General features: G+C 36.1%; 1 protein-coding gene across 6 annotated transcripts in view; it reads left to right on the forward strand.

The window, feature by feature from the left end:
* WDFY3 (WD repeat and FYVE domain containing 3) overlaps positions 1 to 24,986 on the forward strand; it is a 272,662-nt gene that overhangs the window by 125,896 nt on the left and 121,780 nt on the right. For 5 of the 6 annotated variants that reach the window (XM_079786784.1, XM_079786785.1, XM_079786783.1 and 2 more), the window contains 7 exons: positions 661 to 847; positions 3,094 to 3,260; positions 14,608 to 15,075; positions 15,976 to 16,077; positions 19,125 to 19,318; positions 20,561 to 21,018; positions 22,604 to 22,687. In XM_079786784.1, coding sequence (XP_079642910.1) covers positions 661 to 847; positions 3,094 to 3,260; positions 14,608 to 15,075; positions 15,976 to 16,077; positions 19,125 to 19,318; positions 20,561 to 21,018; positions 22,604 to 22,687 — 1,660 coding nt within the window. The remainder of the gene's footprint in view (positions 1 to 660; positions 848 to 3,093; positions 3,261 to 14,607; positions 15,076 to 15,975; positions 16,078 to 19,124; positions 19,319 to 20,560; positions 21,019 to 22,603; positions 22,688 to 24,986) is intronic. The other variant, XM_079786782.1, reaches the window with a different exon arrangement.

A 24,986-nucleotide genomic window follows, 5' to 3' on the forward strand; every position in this document is an offset into this window, starting at 1 on the left:
AAATTTAAGTGGATTCTTTGTCAACACTAAAGAGAAATTGTCAATTCTGTTTCTTGCCTCTGTTCACATGTTAAATCTTTTTAGCTTTTGTTATGTGAAACTGGTTTTCTTTAGACAAATAAATTTCATTAAAGATAAGAGATGAAATATTGGAATATAGCTATTTTAAATTAGTAATATACAGTATAGTACAAACATAATTTTTAAAATTATGTTTCCTTTAGTAGTTCTGTATCTCATTGGTCTAGATTCACTCTAATTTGAGCTTTAAAGTAATTATTAGATTTGTCTTCTTAAACTTAAAAGACAGTTTTTTACTTTTTTCATCCTTTTACTGTATTAATATAAAAGATCAAAAATATAACTTGGCAGCAGGCAGTCATTTTGTTTGATGATAAAACATCCAAACAGTGATTTAAAAACAATGATAAATGTCAACTACTTTTCAACACTTCCTTTATTACTCTTTATTTGCTCATTAGAGGCAGAATTTTCCCAATGAATTTGAGTCTTATATTTACTTTTAGAATGTATAACGTTTATCTTACAGTATTTTATAGATAATTTAAATTTAATGTTTCATTAAACACTGACTCAGAAACAAGAAAGTTTTCTTAAGCAATTGCCATAATAATGCATATTTATTATTTATTCTTACAGAAAAAGAATGTTTATCTACATGTGTTCAGAATATGCAGCAATCAGATGACCTATCTCCCCTAGAAATTGTTGAAATGTTTGCTGGGCTTTCTTGTTTCCTCAAAGATTCCAGTGATGTTTCCCAAACTCTTTTGGATGATTTTCGGATATGGCAAGGATATATTTTTCTTTGTGACCTCTTGCTTAGGTAAAACCTCACATTTCAAGAATGTATTTTAAATGTCTACTCAATCTTTTTCATCAAAAGAAACAATAGAGTTGTCTAGAGGCCCAGTGCACGGATTTGTGCACAGGGGGTGGGGACCCTTTGGCCTGGACTGCACCCTCTCGCAATCTGGGACCACTCGGGGGATGTCGGAGAGCCACTTTTGGCCTGATCCCCACAGGTAGGCCAAGGGACCCCACCAGTGCACAAATCTGTGCACCGGGCCTCTAGTATGCATATAAGATCTTTGGTTAATCTCTTCCCACTCTCCCCCCTCCCGCCTTCCCTCTGAAATTCATCAGTCTGTTCCATGTTTTGATGCCTGTGGCTTCTGCTCCTGCATTAAGCATCTGCCCCCTGCTGGTCAGTGTGCATCATAGCTACCCGTCAGACGGTTGCTTAGGCTTTTATATATATATATAGATGGTTAGGAAAAAAGGAATCAGACACTTATTTAATGTATACTTTATCTACTCTTGGCTTTAATCACTTGTTTTTATTCCTCTTCTGCGAATAGTGTACATAAAGTGAACTTAGAATTAAATTGGTAAATGTAGACCGTAAGCATGGTAGAATCAGTGGTTAGATGTGAAGAATAAATCTTTAGTATATAAAGAAGTAAAACTTAGATTAATTAATTAAAATCTTCCTGAAGTGTAAACTCTTCTTGCTTAATTATATTTTTGGTTTTCCTTATTTAGTAATTCAGGGTTGTTATTAATGTAGTTAATAACAAGAATATTTAGATTGAGTGAGACCTTACAAATGTATATATAAAACAAAGTAGTTAATCTAAAATGTTTCACTACCCCCTTTTCCATACCAAATGTTCCATGCACATATGGAAAGTGACTGGTTACAAATATACTAGGAAAAAGATATTCATGCCTCACTAGTTGTGCCCTGGGTCATCTGTTATTTTTAAGTCATTTGATCTATTGTAAACAAGCACTATTTTTTAAACATTTTATTTCCATGATACTATTACTTAATACTAGGCAAACCATAGTATAATTTTACATATATATCATAATTTACAAACGAGGACATCTGAAAATTGTTGAAATAATTATTTCATATTACTAAAAGGTTATTAATTGGTGCAAACCTTTGAGAACACAGGTTGACCAGATATTATCAAAAGCCTCATAATAATCATTATTTTGACACAATAATGTCTCTTAAGATTGTATCCTAAAGATATAATCTTAAGTTTAGATGCCATTTTCTGTATGTTGGTGCTTCTTTACTCTGTGTTTCACTAGCTGTCCCACTTCCCTCTCCCCAAATCAGTGGTTGGTTCTCCATGACCATTAAAAGCATATGTATGGAGAGTTTATACTAACAGAGAGAAACCTGGATAACACTAGAAAATGGGAGGAAAAAAAAGGTTATAAAATTCTACATATGGTATGAAAATAACTTATCAAAACAAAACTTACACATTAAAAAAGACAAGTTTAAAAAATATATCAGAATATTAACATGTCTTCAAGTGTGAGGCTAAGCATACTTTTTCTTCTTTTGTGCATTCTCCAAGTTTATTTTAATGGGAGTAATTGGTTTTATTGGCGGGTTCCTCGATAAATCTTATTCTTTAAAAACTATATTTTGCAACCCATTTTGTATTCTCAGTAAAGCCACAATCAGAAAATGATTCTACAATCACTCCAGTGTTCCTCTGAAGTAATTAAGGTTGTTTTTAAAAATTGTTAGCCTCTCAGAACTTTATTTAAATGTCCTCTAATAGAGTACCTGAATTAATGAAATACAGATGAAGTGTTAGAATGCTCCCCAAGAAATTCATTTTTTAAAATTGTTAGCAGAGAAAATATCTTAGGAAAGAAATAGTTAATAAGGGTTTTGCTTGTAAACAGTGAAACTTTATTATCTTAGAGCTTTAGGGAAATTAAGAGATATTTAATCTAATTATTTTATAGACACTTTCTACCAAAGATCAATGACTTACTTAAAATAGCACTGCTAATGGCAAAATCAGCACTGATACCAATCAGGTCTTCAAACTATTGGTGTATTTTTCCAAATACACCATAATGTCTTAAAATTTGTAGATTCTAAAAAATGTGTTTTAATATGGGGGAAAATGCAAGAAGATACTTTTTGGAGCACTTGATACGATTATTTACGGCATATAAATATTGAACATTTCTGTATTAAATTTGAGAATATAACAAGAAAAAATATTTGCTAAATCCTACTCTTCCTAGATTGGAACAAGCAAAAGAGGCAGAATCCAAAGATGCCTTGAAAGATCTGGTTAATCTGATAACTTCCCTAACAACATACGGTGTCAGTGAACTAAAACCAGCTGGTATTACCACAGGGGCGCCCTTCTTATTGCCTGGATTTGCAGTGCCTCAGCCTGCAGGCAAAGGTGAGTTTCTTGTCTCCCACCCCCTATCTCCCATTTTCAGTCAGAAATCGAGAAAGAATGAAGCAATCTGACTTTGATTGCTCTTTATTTGTTACTTATATAAAGGTAATCTCTTTTTTATTAAAGTTTGTGCTCTTTATGATATAATTTTTTGAGTGACAGTCTTTACAGATTAAATACTGAAAACGATATTACTGAAATATAATAAAATAAAAACAGTGAAATTTATATTTTAATATTTCATTTTAGCATAAACAGTTTAATAACCCAAACATGCCTCTTTTGATGTTGGCACTTTTAACACATTTCCCCTTTTTATGGCTGCACCATGACTTACACTCTCCAATCTCTGTGCTTTTCTCTATGTATATATATTTAAAACTAAGCAAACCTAAGTACAAAGAAGTTACATCATTTCTTTCGTGACAGAAAATAAATTTTATAGTTCAGATATTCTGACTTTGTCTCCTCATCTAGTGATCTTTTACTAAGAAAATTTATCATATAGTTAATAACATTGAGTTACATAAGAATACTAGCTAATTTTAAATACCATGAGATTTTCACTTAGTTGGAATCCAAAAGAACAAAATAAGTGAATGGAACAGAAACAGACTCATAGATACAGAGAACAAACTGATAGTTGCCAGATGGGAGGGGTGATGGGGGATTGGGTAAGAAAGTTGAAGGGATTAAGGAATACAAATTAGTAGTCAGAAAATAGTCACATATTCCTCAGGGAAGATAGTCAATAATCCTATATAATAAAAGGCTTATATGCAAATAGACTGAATGGCGGAACCACTGGTCGCTGTGATGCACACTGATTACCAGGGGGCAGATGCTCAACACAGGAGCTGCCCCCTGGTGGCCAGTGCGCTTCTACAGGGTGAGTGCCGCTCAGTCAGAAGCCAGGCTCACAGCTGGCGAGCGCAGTGGCAGTGGCGGGAGCCTCCTGCCTTTGCAGCAGCGCTAAGGAGCAGCGAGTCGAGCGGTAAGGAGCGAGGGAGGATCAGGCCTAAGCTGGCAGGCAGACATCCACCGAGGGGTCCCGGGCACAGCCGGCATAGGCCAGGCTGAGGGGACCCCCACACACACCCCCAGTGCATGAATGTCGTGCACTGGGCCTCTAGTACTGTGATAACTATGTATCAGGAATCACTTTGTAAGTTATATAAATGTCTAACCACTATGCTATATACCTGAAACTAATATAAAATAACATTAAATATCAATTGTAATTGAATATCAACTGAAAAAATAAAAGGGTGCTTTTACTTATTTTAAATACATAATAACCATTCTGAACATTCTGAAGTAATGTGAACCTGGGGGGCCTCTAATGGTTTCTTTCACATGATTGTCACTTGGTAAATATGCAATATGATTATATATGCATGTAGAATTTAATTAGCCAAAAAATAGCAGCATGTCTATTTGAATTTCATGGGACAATATCTATGTACTAGAGGCCCGGTGCACAAAATTTGTGCACGGGAGTGTGTGTCCCTCAGCCCAGCCTGCACCCTATCCAATCTGGGATCCCTCTCACAGTCCAGGACTACTGGCTCCCAACTGCTCGCCTGCCTGCCTTCCTTATTGCCCCTAACTGCTTCTGCCTGCCAGCCTGATCACCCCCTAACCACTCCCCTGCAAGCCTGGTCACCCCTAACTGCCCTCCCCTGCAGGCCTGGTCCCCCCAACTGCTCTCCCATGCAGGCCTGGGTTCCCCCCAACTGCGTTTCTCTGCAGGCCTAGTCGCTCACAACTTTCCTCCTCTGCTGGCCTGTTCACCCCTAACTGCCCTCCCCTGCAGGCTTGATCGCCCCCAACTGCCCTCCCTTGCAGGCCTGGTCCCTCCCAACTGCCCTCCCCTGCTGGCCTGATCACCCACAACTGCCCTCCTTTGCAGGTCTAGTCCCTCCCAACTGCCCTCCCCTGCTGGCCATCTTGTGGCGGCCATCTTGTGTCCATATAGGGGCAGCCATCTTGTGTGTTGGAGTGATGGTCAATTTGCATATTACTCTTTTACTAGATAGGATAGAGGCCTGGTGCACGGGTGGGGGCCAGCTGGTTTGCCCTGAAGGGTGTCCCGGATCAGGGTGGGTGTTCCCGTGGGGCGGCCTGGGCGAGGGGCCTGTGGTGGTTTGCAGGACGGCCATGCCCCACGGTGACCCAAGCCGAGGCCCTGGTATCTGGGATTCATTTATCTTCTATAATTGAAACTTTGTAGCCTTGAGTGGAGGCCTGGGCTGGTCAAGGTGTGCGGAAAGCTTGGCTTCCTCCATTGCCAGGGAAACTCAAGCCTCCGGCTCGCTCCGTGGCCGCAGCCATCTTGGTTGGGTTAATTTGCATACTCACTCCTGATTGGCTGGTGGGCATTGCTTGTGGCTGCAGCAGAGTGATGGTTAATTTGCATGTTACTCTTTTATTAGATAGGATTATGTGACATAGTAGACAGTTACAAGTTTTTAAGTCAATGAGCATAAATGAATTTATTAGAAAATTCTAAATGTGATTTATTGTAGAAAATTATACTGAAAAGGCATGACTTAGATTACTGAGTTGTCAAACTTACTGTGATAAGATGTACCCTCAGTGTGTAGATTATATAGAACTTTTTAAATTAGTCTGTGCAGCCTGGCCTGTGTCACTCAGTGATTGAGCATCCGTCCATGAACCAAAATGTCACCATCAGGGTACATGCCCAAGTTTCAGGCTTGATCCCCAGTAGGGGGCATGCAGGAGGCCGCCAATGGATGATTCTCTCTCATCATTGATGTTCCTCTCTCTCAAAAAATCAGTAAAAATAAATCTGTGCAACAAGTAGAAATCCAGGCATATTTTCTGAGCAGTTTAAAGCTTCATTTTATTCAATATTTAAAAACTAGGGATCTCAAAATACTTCTAATACTTTATCAATTCTAGTTTGAGTACTCTACATTTAACTCTTTCTCTTAGTTAATTTAAAAATAATTCAGCAATGTACTTGCTGTTTTAGACTTTTGTTCTTTCATTTGGTTAATCAGTATGATCATGACACTGGTATAATAGCTAGTTACAATAGTATAATTTTGTAATGAGAGGATTAATGCAGCAAAATTAACCTTCCTCATTTGTCTGCCTGGTGTTAATCTCATCCATAACAGGGATAATAAATATATAACCCAGCACCTCCTAGGATTACCATTAGAATTCAGTGACATATGTTTATGAATGCAAGGTTAACTAGGAAGGATATTGACCTAAGAGTCAGAAGTCAGGTGTCCATGAATGACCTAACCTTTCTAAATATCAGAAATAAATAATGTAAATTTCTGTAAAATAAATAGATCAAGTTAGGTAATTTTGAGTTTCATTTATAATTCAAAATTACCTATTTCTCATAGCCTACGTTGCAGTGTTATTGTATGGACTGGTGTATATAGATTTATTCCACACAAAGGGAATATTGAATGTCTTTTTTATTTTGTTAGCAGTGTTGAGGTAATATATATATATATATATATGAATTATATATATGCATTACACACACACACACATACACACACACACACACACACACACACACACACACACACACACACCCTAGAGGCCCAGTGCACTCTTGGCCTGGCAGGCAATCGGGGCCCTCTCACAGTCCGGGACTCCCTGGGGGATGTCCGCCTGCCGGCTTAGGGGGATCGAGCCTAAGCCGGCAGTCAGACATTCCTCTCGTAGTCCGGGGCTCTCGCAGTCTGGGACCCCTTGCTCCTTAGTGCCCACCTGCCACGGCTTCTGTCTGAGTGGCACTCCCCCTGTAGGAGTGCACTGACCACCAGGGGCAGCTCCTGCACTGAGCGTCCAACCCCTGCTGGTCAGTGTTCATCATAGGTCATTCTGCTGTTCGGTCGATTTGCATATTAGAGTTTTATTATATAGGATACCTGAAGTTTGTTCCATTTTAATACTGGATAGTATTTCATTGTTTGGCTATCCTACCATATATGACCATATGGGACCCTTTCTTTTTTCTGTTCCATTGGTTAATGTGTCATGAGCCAATACTACACAATCTTGATTACTGTATCTTTAAAGTAAGTCTTGAAATAGTCACTTAAGTTGTCCAGGCATTTATTTCAACTATCATGAGTAAAGCTACGATGAACAGAATAAAGCTACTATGAACATTCATATAAAATAAGTTTTTGTGTGGATGTACACTTTCATTTGTTTGGGACAAATACCAAGCAGTAGAGTTGCTGAGTCATATGGTAAATGTATATTTAATTGTACGAGGAGCTGCCAAACTGTCTTCTAATGTGGCTTTCCCAATTTGCATTTACATCAGCCACGTATGAAAGTGTGCTTTACACCCTCAGCAACACTTGATGGTGCTAGCTTTTTGTTTGTTTTTTAATTTTAGATTTTCTAGTGAGTATGTAGTAGTTTCTAACTGTGGTTTTTTGCTTCACATTTTTCTACATAATTTTGAGCATTTTTTTCATATGCTTATTTGCCATTTCACCTCTATTTTGGATAAGTCCTTTATAAAATATGTATTTTAAGTATGTTCTTCTAGTCTTGCCTTGCCTTTTTTTTTTTCCCTTAGCACTTTCTGAAGAAGAGAAATTTAAATTTTTATGAAGTCCAATTTATCATTGTTAAGATACAGAGTGTCCCAAAATATGTATACACACTGAATAATTATTAATTCCAGTGGGTTAAATCCAAAAAGAAACATCAATTAAGCTATCAAAAATGGATGTGTATCATTTTTGGGGGACACCCTATATTTTATGCGTTTTGCCTCATATTAAGAAATCTTAAGCCCAGTTTACTAAAACTTTCTCTGATTTCTTCTAGGAGTTTCATATTTTAATGCTTACATTAAGGTTTGTGAATCATTTTAAGTTAATTTTTATATATGATAGGAAGTAGGATTTTTTTTTAACAATATGAATATCCAAGTGTGCCAGGTCTTTTTGTTGAAAAGACCATATATGACCATATGGGACCCTTTCTTTTTTCTGCTCCATTGGTTAATGTGTCTTAAGCCAATACTCACAATCTTGATTACTGTATCTTGAAAGTAAGTTTTGAAATAAAGTCACTTAAGTTGTCCAATTTTGTTCTTCCTTTTCAAAATTATTTTGGCTACTCTGGGTCCTTTGGACTTCTATTTAAATTTAACTATTGAGTTATCCTAATATATAAAAAGCCAGGGGCCATCATGACCAAAACAACCGGACGGATGACTGAACAGCAAGCTGAGTGGGGCAACCAGGCCAGCAGGGGGGTTAGTGAGGGACGACCAAATGACTGAACAGCAGGCTGCGTGGGGCAACCAGGCTGGCAGGCGGGTGGCAGTTGGGGATGACCAGGCTGGTGGTGGGGCAGTTGGGGGCAACCAGCCCGGCAGGGGGGGGCAGTTGGCTTCAGCAAATTTGATATATGAAGTTTGTTGTCAATACAACAAAATAGCATACATATCAAATCGCATATATATCAACATATGTGTAACTTCATCTATTGAAAAAAATCCACATTATTAACCGGTAAACCTAGTATTTATAAGTTGGTGCTGTGCCTATTTTGATATACTTGATACTCTTTATCTTACTTTTGCCAGTTACTTGTTCAGGGTACTTTGGGAAATATTTTCTCTGATTTCGCTGGTTTCCTTTCATGATCTATGAAAAGAAAATTCCTGTTACCAAGAAATTTTTACCTATTTATCAATAGTTACATTTAAAAGAGGATAAATGAATATATTTGCCTTATGTTGCTCTCTATATAGATATACTTTACCTATCTTATTTTTATTGCTGCTTTTAGATGTAAATAAATAGTATAGAAATAAAAAATTTCAAAAAAAAGTAAACTAAGTTATTAATGAAGCTGGTAAATGTATCTGTTTTGATATGTTAAAGCTTGAAAAGGATTTCTATTTCTATATTGTACAGCAGGAGCTTTTATAAAACTTTGTATCTTCAGCAGCAGAGAGATTTTTCTAAAGAAATAAATTTTTTAAAATGGAACAGTCCTTTCCTTTAAGAAATAATCCTGCTGATTAATAACAACTCCATGGTGATTTTTCATCTTAATTATTCCAGAAACACAATTCTGAGGTTGTTTCATAATTCATGCCTCTTCATAGCTTTCAAAGTTGTTCCCTAAGCAGAGTGAGTGTTTTTAATATTTTTAAAATAAAGAATATATCTCTTCATAAGAAAAGAATATATTTTTGTTCAAGCTAGTAACTGAAGTGCTTTGCAGTCTCTGTTATGGGCTTACTGTGAAGAGCTCTGGGCTGGGTGCACTCGTGGCAAGTGCTGATGTTCAGCTGGCTTGCTGGAATGTAACCGTTCACATTGTTTAGCCAGCCTCTTCTTGCTGGTCATTCACAAGTGTAATTTAGTCATTACAGACAGTCCTCGGGTTACGTCGGACTCGAGTACATCGTTTCATGGTTACGTTGCCATCTCCCATTTATTTATTAAAAAATAAAGTTCTGTCATTTCTATGTATGTACGTATGTATGTGCTTTATATCTTTTATTATTTATTTACCACAAGTAAAGGTCTGGAATTGTTATCTTTCTTTTAAATTTTTTTTACTGTTTCACTTCATTACTGCTGTGTATGTGCTCCATGTGAGTGATGTAGATGCTTATATAGGTAGGTTTTGACTTAAGGTGAAAATAGTGTTACATCATGCTGTAGGAACGGATCTCCGATGTAACCCTAGGACCTACTGTATTTTCCACCTTATACTTTCTAAGCATGTATGGATTTACTTCGTTGCCAGCTTACTGCCACAACCTTAGTTGAGGCTCTGAAGATCACTCACCTGGATGACCATAGGTGTCTTTTTACCTTTTCATTCTTCTATTCATCTCACCACTTCAGATCCATTCTTTAAAATGTTTCATAACTGTTGGCTTTGAATCTAAAAAATAATAATATTTAGTGTCTGAGTATGGAATGAACTCTTGAATTTCCTTATTTAGAAATTTATTTGTATTGCATTTTACTTATGCCTGTATCATTTAGGCTCTTTTTTTCAAACACTCACTTTTACATTAGATTCTGAAAATAAGAAAGCTCTATTTTTTGTTGTATATTCCACGATCCTTTCACACCTTAGATTAATTCATTTTCTTTTGTTTCTGCTTGTATAGACTTGAAAGTAATGAGATGGTAATTGTCATCTGTTAGAATGATTTCCTCACTTTACCTTTATTATTTTTAGCTATTTGTGACCAAACAGATTGAAGTCAGTTAATGTAAAATTTGAAACTTATTCAGAATAGATCTGTTTAGCTAAGATATTAGAGCAGTCTTTTAATTATCTTTTAGATTTAATTATTATTCTTCTTTCTCAATTAAATATTATAGAAATTTAATGGTTTTGACAGTCCTGAATAACTACCTGATAACATCAGCTTTCAAAATATACTTCAGTCCTAGCCGGTTTGGCTCGGTGGATAGAGCGTCGGCCTGTGGACTGAAGGGTCCCAGGTTCGATTCCGGTCAAGGGCACAAGCCTGGGTTGTAGGCTAGATCCCCAGTGTGGGGAGTGCAGGACGCAGTCAATCAATGATTCTCTCTCATCATTGATGTTTCTATCTCTCGCTCCCTCTTCCTTCCTCTCTAAAATCAATAAAAATATATTTTTAAAAAATATATACTTCAAATTTATATGCTACTTATTTTGGTGTTATTATTCAGCTATTCCTTTAGATAATTTTTCTGATAGAAAGCCAAATCTTCAAATTTGTTTAGTTCCATTGTATATAAGATCTACTAAATTTGAAAATGATATTACAAATAGAAAATTTCTTTTTCTGGATTAGTCACAGGAAATGATTGAGTTTTTGTACAGTAAAACTGATTAGTTATTGAATTAGTTAAAATGCTCTGTTCTTGAAACCTGTGGTGGAGACTAGCAGTCTCTAGTTCCTTGGTCATTTATATGATCAACCTATTTTAACTATATTGTGTTCATAGCCACTACATGAATTTGATAACAAGTAGGATTAAGGATGAATCAGGACAGATTTATTACTATAACTAAAAAGAAATTACTAAGAGGCCAATGTTCTGCTGACTATTGCATTTCAAGTGTTATCTTTGTATGCAAGATTAAGACATTTTACATTTGATTTAATTGTGTGTATGCGTATGTGTACACATGGTGTTCATTTCAGCTCTTTGTGATGGAAAGCTTGTTCTCGGGTTGGTTATTAATATGCCTTGTTTTTTGTCAATGACATCACTTGAAACCAATAATGAAGATGAAACTTAGGAAAATCCAACTTTTCTCATAGTACCCTAAACTCATCTCTTTTTAACTCTTTTCTTTATAATGAGACTAGATAGTGTCACTTAGCAAAAAGATGCAAAATATAGGTTAGAGTTATTCTTTTTATTAAAATATATTTTATTGATTTTAGAGAGGAAGGGAGAGAGAGATAGAAACATCAATGATGAGAAAGAATCATTGATTGACTGCCTCCTGCACGCCCCCTACTGGGGATCGAGCCCGCAACCCAGGCATGTGCCCTCGGCCAAAATCGAACCTGGGACCCTTCAGGCCCCAGGCCAACGCTCTATCCATTGAGCCAAACCAGCTAGGACTAGAGTTATTCTTTACTTTGTCACCTTTTTGTCACATACAATCAGACTTTTACATTTGCATGTCCATCAGTCTGTCTAAGCTTATTTTTATCAAGATTTAAATATATATATATATATACACACACACATACACACATATATATATATATATATATAATTTCAGAGAGGAAGGGAGAGGGAGAGAGAGATAGAAACACTAATGATGAGAGAGAATCCTTGATCACCTGCCTCCTGCATTCCCCATTGGGGATGGAGCCTGCAACCTGTGCATACTAGGTGTACCGTTAATAATACGGATTTTTTTCAATAGATGAAGTTACACATATGTTGATATATATGCGATGTGATATGTATGCTATTTTGTTGTATTGACAGCAAGCTTCAAAACTTCATATGTCATATTTGCTGAAGGTATTAACATCATAGATATTTTTACGCTTAAAAATGTCGAATTTCATACCAAAAAAAAAGAGCATTTGTGGGAAGTTTTAATTCATTACTTCATTTTGAAGAAAAGTGCTGCTGAATACTTCGGGAAGCTTATGGTGAACATGCTCCATCTCGAGATACTTGTGAACACTGGTTTAAATGCTTTAAAAGTGATGATTTCGATGTGAAAGACAAAGAACATCCAAATCAACCGAAAAAGTTTGAAGACCAACAATTACAAGCATTATTGGATGAAGATGCGTGTCAAACTCAAAAACAACTTGCAGAAAGATTAAACGTTGCTCAGCAAACAATTTCTGATCATTTACAAGCAATGGGAAAGATTTTAAAGGAAGGAAAATGGGTGCCACATCAACTGAACGAAAGACAAATGGAAAACCGAAAAGTCACCAGTAAAATGTTGCTTCAACGGCACAAAAGAAAGTCTTTTTTGCATCGAATTGTGATTGGCGATGAAAAGTGGATTTATTTTGACAATCCCAAATGCACAAAATTATGGGTTGATCCAGGTCAATCATCAACGTCGACTGCAAGGCCAAATCGCTTTGGAAAGAAGACAATGCTCTGTGTTTGGTGGGATCAGAAAGGTGTGTATTATGAGCTTCTAAAACCAGGTGAAACCGTTAATACTGATCGCTACCGACAACAAATAATCAATTTGAACCATGCTTTGATAGTGAAACTACCAGAATATTCCAGAAGACACGGCAAAGTAATTTTGCTTCATGATGATGCAAATCACACACTTCAAAACCAGCTAAAGACACGTTAAAAGATCTTGCCTGGGAAGTATTAACCCACCCACCAGACCTTGCTCCTTCAGATTACCACTTGTTTCCATCGATGGCACACGCACTTTCTGAGCAGCACTTCAAAACACGTGAAGAAGTGGAAAATTGGGTCTCTGAATGGTTTGCCTCAAAACAAGTAAAGTTCTATTGGGACGGTATCCACAAATTACCTGAAAGATGGGGAAATGTGTAGCTAGCAATGGACATTACTTTGAATAAAGCACTTTTGATGTTCCTCTTGGAATTATCGTGTTTTCTTTGATTACAAAAAATGCTATTATTAACTGGTACACCTGATACACCCTGACCAGGAATTGAACCGCGACCTCCTGGTTCACAGGTCAGTGCTCAGCCACTGAGCCACACTGGCCAGACTAAGCTTATTTTTAATCACCTGCTGGTAGTAAGAAAGTGGAGATGTCCTCAAAAAAAAACAAGCATACTATTAAGGAAGAGCTAGAAGTAAAGATAAATCTTTGGTATTTGCCACATATGGGATAAATTTGTTGTAAATAAACAAAATTGAAATCATATATAGATGGAAATTTTTTTTAATCCTTGCATTTTTCAGATAATGCCCAAGCTAGGGACTCTCAGTGGTCTTTCTAACCCATTTTATATTTCTCCTAGTTCTGTTTATCCTCTTTCTAAAAATTCAGCTTATTCTGTAAGGCCCTATGTTAATTTTTTTGTCACTCTCGCAAATCATATTGCTCTAGATTTGAACTTGTGGATAGTTTTTAGAGGCAAGCACTTGTTTTCATGTGCCTCAAATACTTTTTGTGTTAATTTCTTTATAATTATTGTCACTAATTCACCTCATACAAGCCATGGATACAAATTTTTGTTTTTTCCAGTTGGTGTGTTTGAAAATCAGATGTTTAAAAATATAGTTAGTAAAACAAATAAAAATAAAAATATAGCTAGTAGTTGGCCATGAATTGCTTTAACAAACATATGTAAAGAAATTGCACTGTTAGCTTGAAAACAAAAGAAATTTCCAAATTAAAGTTATAATGTTTAAAGGGAAAATTGGAAACTAGAGACTTTTTCCCTTCCTATTTTCCTGCTGCCATTCTTGCTGTTCTCAAATCTGTTACTTCTTCAGCGTGAAAGTATGAGAGGTAACTTCTTATAGTCAAGGTCAAGGTTATAGATAATAAAAAGCAACAGCCCTTCTCATTTTCAAACTCTGAAGCCTCAATCTATATAAGATGCTTTATTCTCTAAAATAGTCTAATGTTTCAACATACACTATTCTTGAATCAGAATATTGTCAATATTGCATTATAAGTTTAATTGGTGTTACTTATTTTTAATTAAATGGCTGAACCTGATGGAAAAAAAATAAGATCTTTCATGAAACCAGGATGTGTTTTGGTAAACAGTTGATAAATATTACAATATGCGATATTTAAATAGACAAGGTTGCCATGATTAAGATATCACATAGACCTACTTTTATGTTCTTATTTTCTATTGTAGGTCACAGTGTGAGAAATGTCCAAGCCTTTGCAGTTCTTCAGAATGCATTTTTAAAAGCAAAAACCAACTTCCTTGCCCAGATCATCCTTGATGCCATCATAAATATTTACATGGCTGACAATGCCAATTATTTCATCCTCGAGTCACAGCACACATTGTCACAGTTTGCAGAGAAGATTTCTAAACTCCCAGAAGTGCAAAGCAAATACTTTGAGATGTTGGAGTTTGTTGTTTTTAGCTTAAATTATATCCCTTGTAAAGAACTTATTAGTGTTAGCATTCTCTTAAAATCTAGCTCTTCTTACCACTGTAGCATTATTGCAATGAAAACACTCCTGAAGTTTACACGACATGACTACATATTTAAAGATGTGTTCAGGGAGGTGGGCCTTCTGGAAGTCATGGTAACCCTTTTGCACAAGTATGCTGCCCTCTTGAAGGATCCAACTCAGGCACTAAATGAACAAGGTAAAGCATTTTCCATAATTTTATTTTATTTGACAGAGGTCTTGGGACAAGGTGTTCTGTTCATGGTTTGCCTTTCATTTGGTTATTGACTTGAATGACTTACTGATGTATATTATTGTGACGTCTTTATGAGTATTTCCCAGAGCTAACTTGTTCATTCTGCCTCTGCTCGGGAGTTGGGGAAGGAGTAGGTGGGACCCAGAAATATGTCATTGTGGTGGAAGAAAATTTAAGGTAAAAACTGAGGAAAATATTTATGGTTCACATGACTTGTGTCTACTACTATCTTTCTAGAAGGATTTTAAAAAGCTTCTAGAAGCAATTGGGATGTTTAGGTGCCTTCAGATGTCTTAACTGTAGAGAACAAATAGTTATATCTCTTCAGTAATGTTATGTATACACATATCTAGAGTCATTTTGTATCTTAAATTTTATGTTTTTCACCCTTTCTGATCAATCTGATGAAAGTGTGGTAGTATATGGCACTTAAAAGTTAAGTATTAAGTGTGTTGAATTAAATAATACAAGTTAAATAGATAGCATGGTTCATAAATGTTTCTCTTTGGTGCATTTTAATCTAGCATTCTCCTATCAACCTCCTTCACAAGGAAAACACCTGTGAGAAGAATATATTTAACTTTGATTGGCATTTTTCCTTTTCAGTATTTGCTAGATAACTAACTTTCTAGCCTCACCAAAAGAAAATCTGTAAACATGGATTTTGACCTTACTTTTGGTAGCTGGTAGACATGTGTATCATTTTTAAAGGTTGTATTATATCAGTTGTATTAGTAGTAAGTGTGAATATTAAAGAAATACTTTTTAAATTATTAAAAGAAAATTGAATAAAAAAATAAGCTTATTACTTTTGTGATTTGGACTTCTGATCCTTTTTCCTAGGGGACTCAAGAAATAATAGTTCAACTGAAGACCAAAAACACCTAGCTTTGTTGGTTATGGAGACCTTGACATTGCTTCTTCAAGGATCAAACACAAATGCAGGTAATTAGAAAAGCTTCTAGCAAATGCTTTGGGAGAATATTACCTCTGGTAATGGCTTCTCTAGTGATTCTTGCTTCTGAAATACTCTTATCACTTAAGAGAAAAAACTATTGATTCAGTGACGGTACTATCATATCTCTAGAAATGTAATACTTTCAATCTTTACCAATATACTAATGACAAAATATTTAATAGTGTTATTTCAAAATATGTTCTTATATTTCATTGTGTGCCTTATGTTTGAAGTATTCTTTTTTCTATTTTTTTACTTACATAATACAGGTTCTGAGTCTAATAAATTTATTTATTTAAATATTTTCCAAAATATCTGCTTCATACGACAGTTTTCTTAATTGTTTAACAATTCAAGTTTGAGTATTATAATGCTACAATCTTAGGGAAATATTGAAAAATGATTCTCTAATAAAGCTTGCCTCTCCCAGGTAAATTGGATTCATTAAATCTCAACTTCTCTTCAGTCCTTTTCTACCTGTCATTAACACAGTCCAACTGTATTTATAAAATATCACTCTTGCTTTTAAAAAAGATACTTGAAATTTTAGCCAACGTCAGAAACCTCTCAGGAACAATGTGAATACAACTTGAGAGAGAAGTAAGTAATAGGGAGGTGAGCTCAGATGAGTGGATTGTGCACAGATCATATAGAGTTTTTTAGGCCATGCTGAGGAATTTGAATTGCATTTTCAGTGTTATGGTTGTCGAATCTTAGAGGGAATGCTGGGTGGGGTGGGGAGAGAGCAACCAAAGAACTTTTATGCATATATGCATAACCCATGGACACAGACAATAGTGTGGTGAAGGCCTGGGGAAGGGGAGGCTAGAAGGGGTCAATGGGGAAAAAAGGGGAACATATGTAATACTTTCAACAATGAAGATTTAAAAAATAAAATAAAAATTTTGTTACGGGATGCCATGAACAAACAAACGACTGAATGAACTAGCAAAGGCACAAATGCATGTCTATTTGTCTGAATGCAGAAGAACTCAAAATTCAACATAGAGGGTTGGGTGGGGGGCGTAAGAGCTCAGCCAAAGGACTTGTATGCATGCATATAAGCAAAACTAATGGACACAAGACACTGGGAGAGGGGCGGTGAGGACATGTGTCAGGGGGTAGGTGAGGCCGGGGGGAGATCAATGGGGGAAAAAGGAGACATATGTACTACTATTTGTAATACTTTTAACAATAAAATAAAAAAGATTGAAACAAAAAATCTGTATTTAAAAAAATAACATATATTGTGTGTCTCGTGCACAATGCCAGGTGTTAGAGATGCAAAGATAAGATCATTCTTTTCCCAAAGGAATTACAACCTAATGGAAAATACAACTGTATAAGTAATTATTTAAATGCATTTTGGGCAAATGCCACGACAGAATTGAATGAATTTATTAGGTAATTCAAACAATTAATATGATGAGGTTTAATGGGTATGATATTAACAGGTTGTCCATGATATAATGCATAATCTCCTTATTTCTGCAGACGAGGTGTAGTTGACTGAGATAGTCAGAAACGTTATAGGAGTATACTAACAAGAATTCTTTGACAAATTTTTTGGTGGCATGACCCACAGGGAGGAAAGGAACAGTTCTAATCTATGAGAGTGGAGACCTTACTCTATATTACTGAAAATCACTTTCAGACTGCCACACATTTTTACAAAATTCTTTTCTCATCAACTGTCTTCTCTTTGTTAAGAAAGATATTACTAACCCTATGATTTCAGGCACTTAAAATAGTGCTTTGCTCATAGAACTATTCAAGAAATATTAGTAATAATGATTACCTCATGGGCACTAACACAGCCAGGAAGTAAACATGGTCTTCCATATGCTAAATCGCAAGCACATGACTTACACTCATTTCAAGGTCATATAATTCTTAAAAAGTTAGTAATTAGAAAATCACTAAATAGAGAGGGCAGTGGCTGCTACAGCAAAATACACTGATACTTATTCTCTCAGGAAATACTTATTGAAACACACACCAGAAGGAAATTAAAGTTTAATGGGGGACCAAACATATAAACAATACTAAGACTTTGATATAAAGTACTATAATAGTGGCATATACAAGGTATTATAAAAGTGCAAAGGAGAGAATGTTTAGTTTGGAGGAAATACTAATTCGTGATTTAGGTCACTTGGTCCATTTTTTAATATTGAATATGGTATTTGATGTGAGAACAGTATCAATTGTGGGCTGAAGCACAATCTATAGAGCTGGGCTATCTAGGCATAAATCCTACTCTACCCTTTGTCAGCTGTGTGGCCTTGGCCATATCACTCAACCCTTTATGCCTCATCTCCTGATCTGTACAATAGGGGATAAGGATTAAATAAATCAACTAAATAATGCATTTGGAACAGTTCTGTTTGTTTGGGTCCTTATAATTTTTTTCATTGGAGAATAATTTTATTTTATCCTTTTCTTACTATTTTAGAAGCCTTGTTTAGTTTAAATCTCATTTAGGGTATTGTTTGTCTAAAAGTTTTTTACATACATTGATTTTTTAAAAATCTTTCATTGGTTTTTATAGAAAGAGAAAAGGAAGGGGCGGGGAGAGAGAATGGAGTGTTGATTTGATGTTCCACTTATTTATGCATTCATTGGTTGATTCTTGTATGTGCCCTGACCAGGGATCAAACCTGTATGTAACCTTGGCATATTGGAACCATGATCTAACCAACTGAGACACCTGGACAGGGTTACATAAATTGATTTCAAGTATTATTCAGCTTAAAGACTTGACATAAAAATATTGAGTCTCTTCGGTTTCTACCTATGAAATTTTTGAATGTTTAGATTTGGATAATTTAGATGTGGTGAACATATCTGGACATTAATCTTGCATTTAAGGAAATCTAGAAAAAATTTACATATCTTTGCTGGCACCCTACAGTGCAATTTTGTATTGTAATTTAAAAGGTGAAATAGGTGTATAGGTCTTATTTGCATTCTTATTATAGGTCTTATTTGAGCTACTCTTCATACAAAAAGATCAAATTTTTCTCCCTTCAAGGAATTTTCCGAGAATTTGGAGGTGCAAGATGTGCACATAATATAGTGAGGTACCCCCAATGCCGGCAGCATGCCCTGATGATTATCCAGCAGCTGGTGCTCTCTCCAAATGGGGATGATGACATGGGCACGCTTCTGGGGTTAATGCATTCAGCCCCACCCACAGAACTGCAGTTGAAGACCGACATTTTAAGGGTAAGAGCCTGCATTACTACTCTTTTACTACTAAAATCTGTGGTTATTTTTAACTGACTTATAACTAGTATGAACTATTCTTGCCATTTTCTAAAATTACATCAAAATGGTAATAGCAGAAGAAAAGGTGGTGTCTTTAACCTGGCCTCCAAGGCCCTGGGGATATGTCTTCTTCCCCCCTGACTTCCTCTCCTAGTATCTTTGCCCCATTCTTGCCACAGACATCACAGAAATAATAGCTATTTTCTAGAATCATATTTCTTATAACATTTGCTTTATTCAGTTACTTTCTTATCAATATTGAGATGTTTGCATTTTTTATACTATTGTATATTTCATCCTATTTTGATTGAGTATAATGACACTTTTGAGTATGCATTTTATTTTAAAAGCAATATTAACTTGACCACAATTTAATAGACAAGAAGGAAGTCTACATGCCTGTCAACATTGGGGAACATTTGTATATTTGAAGGGATCATTGGGAAAAAAAACAATGACAAGTACCTTCAAAAGGTGTTTTGGTTGCCAACATTTTTAACATACATTTTCCTCTTTTCTTGGTTCCTTTTTAATTGGATTTGTAACATATGTGTAGGTAAAGCCTCTTCCCAAAGCATCTGTATATGATAACTTTATAGCAATTGAAATAGTTCATGTCTTGGCTGTTCTGACTATCTGTCTCATCCTTTAACTAAATCAATTTATATACAGGGTGTCCCAAAAAAATGTATACATACTGATACATCTTTTCTGATAGCTCAATTGATGTTTCTTTCTTTTCAGATTTAAACCATTGAAATTAGTAATTATTCAAAGTAGGTATACATTTTTTGAGGATACCCTATATACATACAGTCATAAGTTCTTGTGATTGTGTAAAATTATACTAGATTATGTATTTTACTTATTTAATAAAAGCATTACTTTGTAAAAATTACTGAATTCATTGATATCATTATTTATCAAAGACATAGGGAAATCTTTTCAGCTAGGATTTGGATATAGCCTTATTCTATCAAAGGGAGTATGTGATAGCATTTCCTAAAATTATCTTCTGCCTCTAGGGCATTTTTTAATTAGCAAAATATTTGATATGCTTCACAGGACTGTTTTTTTGGGTAAATGACAAAAACATTTATTTCAGATGTTCACAGAATGGTGGTATAGACCTTGGACATTTCCTGTCTGTTTTTATTTTATTTTACTTGAATTACAAGTTTATTTTCTTGTCCCCCATAGGCCCTCCTGTCAGTTCTTCGAGAAAGTCATCGGTCAAGAACAGTTTTTAGGAAAGTTGGAGGGTTTGTGTACATAACGTCCTTGCTTGTTGCCATGGAAAGATCTTTGAGCTCGCCACCGAAGAATGGCTGGGAGAAAGTGAACCAGAACCAAGTATTTGAACTTCTCCACACTGTGTTCTGCACATTGACTGCAGCAATGCGCTATGAGCCAGCCAACTCTCATTTCTTCAAAACAGAGATTCAGTATGAGAAATTGGCAGATGCCGTTCGATTTCTTGGCTGCTTCTCAGACCTAAGGAAAATAAGCCCCATGAATGTCTTCCCCTCAAATACACAGCCATTTCAGAGACTTTTAGAGGAAGACATAACGTCGATGGACTCAGTGTCACCCACTTTACGGCACTGCAGTAAACTCTTTATTTATCTCTACAAAGTAGCCACAGATTCTTTTGACAGGTATGGTTCTGCTCTGTCAAAAGCTCTGAATTAAAAGGGTATACTATGTATGACTTCAACAATAAGGCTTAAATTATAAGTTAACCTGAAGGAAAATGGAAACAACTGAATCTTCTCTCTCAATTATTTGTCTATCACTTTATCTATGAATATTACTATTGCTTTGATGTTAAGATTTTCAACATAGACATCTGTGTATTATTTGTAAATCCAGGGTCAGTTAACTCTTTTTTTTAAAATGTATTTTTATTGATTTCAGAGAGGAAGGGAGAGATAGAAACATCAGTGATGAGAGAATCATTGATTGGGTGCCTTCTGCTCGCCCCCTACTGGGGATCAAGCCTGCAATCTGGGCATGTGCCCTTGACCAGAAACAAACCTGAGACCCTTCAGTCCACAGGCCAATGTTCTATCCACCCAGCGAACTGGCTAGAGCTACTCTTGAAGCAATTTCTAAAAAGTTTTTGTTAATGGAGTGATGCTTACTATTCTCTTTTTTCTTTATTCTCAACAATGTTAGATACATCTGGACTTAATGATATTAGTTATCATTGGAGAACATGGTTATGATCGTATTTATTTCCAGACACATGATATATTCTCAACATAATCCTCAAAAAATGATAGAACTCCCTATCAAGAGATAATTCAGACTTGGTTACTCATTCTCCATTAAAGGAGTGCCAAGTCGCTGTGCTAGGCATTGCGGGTTCAGCTCAGCACATTCAGCTCAGCACCCGATGACCTGGGTCATGGCCATTCTTTAGCTTAAATACAGACATGTAAATAAACAGTTACACTATATCATGATAAAATCTCTGATGAGGGAAATCCAGAGATCTAGATCATAGGAGTGTCACTTACCAACATCACTTACTTTCAATTTTTAAACTGTGCTTTCAATTAAGTTGTAACTGAAAATAGTGTCAGAGTGATCATGCTGCAAGTTTGTCCCAAGCATTATCACTTGACTGTTACCATTGTTTTATTTCATAAAATAAAAGATTTATTTTTATATTGTCCCCATAAATTAAGCAAATAACTGTGTTGGTTAGAACTTCTATTAGATTTTATACCCTTCATTATTGAATATCTACTTTGAAATATCTGTTGAAATGTTTCTTGCTTTTTAATATTTTTTTACCTTAGTATTTAGAGAAGAAAATACAAGTTACATCTCAAAAATAAAAATGCATATTATATTATTAGCTCATAGGAAACATGGGATAGTGTTGTATTCATCGAATAAGCAGTTTAAAATAGGAATTTTTAAATTTTGGATTCATCTTCTTTTTCCTTGGTTTCTACTTTTCCTAGTTAGTAGGCCTCATTTTTAGTTTGCTTTGTCAAAAACAGGGCTTACAGCACTCTGTTTAACAAATGTGTTAAATGTTAACATTAATAGATAAGCATCGGCTATAAGCATGCTTTCCTGTTTCCCTCAGTGCATGTCTTATAGTCTTGTTCCTTGTTCCTGCTGAGTATGGAGGACATTTCTTATTAAACTTTTACTGGTATTTCTTGTGAAACTAACCAACTCTCTGCTAACCCCTCTCAACCACCCTGTCTGTTTTGTTGTCTGTAGTCGTGCAGAACAGATCCCTCCTTGCCTGACAAGTGAGTCTTCTCTCCCCTCTCCCTGGGGCACACCAGCTCTGTCCAGGAAAAGGTACTGATTTTATAACAGAAGTCCATCTTTGTTTGTGTGGGCGTTTTTATTTGTGCTTAATTATATGTTAATGTGGTGGTTGTGCTTTGTAACTTCAATTTTTTTTTAGCTTTGTGTGTGTGTGTGTGTGTGTGTGTGTGTGTGTGTGTGTATACACACATATTATTTGTTTGTTTTAAAATAGTCAACTTCTGAGTATATTTATAAGAGTAAAATGTGTTGATGCTATGAAGATATAAAGAACATGTGTCATCCAACTCCTATTATTTAAACTAAAATACGCATTTTGCTTTAGAGCAGCATATGTTTTATTAAAATTAATGTAGAAATGAGGACTTAGTGCCTCTTTAAATGGAGTACTTTCCTGATTTTTCTTTTTACTTTAAATGTGACTTGGGATCAATTTTTTGGTTTCTCCTACTGCTTTCAAATGAGCATCACAGCACCAGCAAGGAAGTATGTGCTTTCTCAGTCAGGTTCAACCAGTTTAAATGTGAGGCTGTGAGGTGTCATAGCTGACCTTTGAAAAGGTGAATGAAAAACCTACCCCAGCTCTTGCTTTTATAGGTTCTGTGTAAATCTCTTCCTAAGCCAAACTAGTCCACCTCATATAGAAAGCTTATCTATACTAATAAAAGGATAATATGCTAATTAGAGCAGATAGACCAGACATCTTCTGGACAAAGCCATGGTGGCGGGGGCCGAGGCAGAGGTGGTTAAGGGCGATCAGACCGGCAGGGGAGAGCGGTTAGGGGCGATCAGGGGAGAGTGGTTAGGGGCAATCAGGCCGGCAGGGGAGAACAGTTAGGGGTGATCAGGCAGGCAGGGAAGAACGGTTAGGGGCAATCAAGCCAGCAGGGGAGAGCAGTTAGGAGTATCAGGCAGGCAGGCAGAAAGCAGTTAGGGGAAATCAGGCAGGCAAGCAGAAGCAGTTAGGGGCGATCAGGCAGGCAGGCAGAGGTGGTTGGTTAGGGGCAATCAAGCCAGCAGGGGAGAGCAGTTAGGAGTATCAGGCAGGCAGGCAGAAGGCAGTTAGGGGAAATCAGGCAGGCAAGCAGAAGCAGTTAGGGGTGATCAGGCAGGCAGGCAGAGGTGGTTAGGAGCCAGCGGTCCCAGATTGTGACAGGGATCCTGGATTGGAGAGGGTGCAGGCTGGGCTGAGGGACCCCTCCTCCTCCTCTCTCTCCTCCCCCCCCCCCCCCCCCCCCCGTGTATGAATTTAATGCACCGGGCCTCTAGTGGACTATAAAGAACCAGCAGTTAGTTGGCAAGAGTACAGTTAAGATCCATTCATATTCCATAATTATGATCCATGACCATATTCTGTGCACTTGGAACCAAATACTCTTACTTCCCTGGTTTTCCTTATGGCCAAGTACAAGTCATTAAGCCTGTGTTAATCTTCCACTGTGGCTTTTTAAAAATGAATCCTGATGTCCCTCTTTGTTGTTTAATTTTATTTCTATTCTGATTTTGAAACTTCAGTATAATTGGAGTTTCTATTTCAAAAGTATTTGTCACAGACTGTATTTTAATGTATTTCAATAATAATATTCATTAGGTGTATGGACTTATGTTTCCCTTTTTTCTTAATTTACACTGGGGCTTATAGCTCATTTTCTTCCAGTAAATCATGGCATAGTTCAGAATATTTTTAAATGAATGTAGCATTTTTAATATATTTGTATTTGAAAACCACTACTTTTTTTAAGAGCATTTTTTGTTGTTAATCCTCACCGGAGGGTATTTTCCATTGATTTTTAGAGAGAGTGGAAGGGAGGGGGAGAGATAGAAAGAAAAAAACACTGATGTGAGAGAGACACATAGATTGGTTACCTCCAGCATGGCCCCAGGACCTTTCATTTGTGGGCTGAAGCTCTATCCACTGAGCCAAACCAGCTAGGGCTTTAAGAACACTTCTTAATTCAAGAGATTGTAACATTAATTTGAGGATCTAGTGCTTTTTTATAAGTTGCTAAAATGAGTGAGACAAAAAGTATTCTTTGAGTTTGAAGATTTGTGTTCTCACTATTATACAGAACTGCTACAGGATGTTAGAAAATTAGTTTCAATGACTAACTAGTTATAATTATTTTTTAAAATCACCTTTATAATTCTGCCATAAATGTAAAGGCTTAAAAAGTACTATATTTAAGAATATGTAACCCTTTTTAACTATTAACTAAAACTGCAAACTACTTTTACTAGAAATTTACAAATTAAAGGATCCCATTAAAAAGAGAAATCCATTAGAACTTACTATTTATTTAAACAGCATTTTATTTCATATCATGAAGAG

Source organism: Cnephaeus nilssonii (assembly GCF_951640355.1).
Source record: "Cnephaeus nilssonii genome assembly, chromosome: 1".
Classification (NCBI taxonomy): Eukaryota; Metazoa; Chordata; class Mammalia; order Chiroptera; family Vespertilionidae; genus Cnephaeus; species Cnephaeus nilssonii.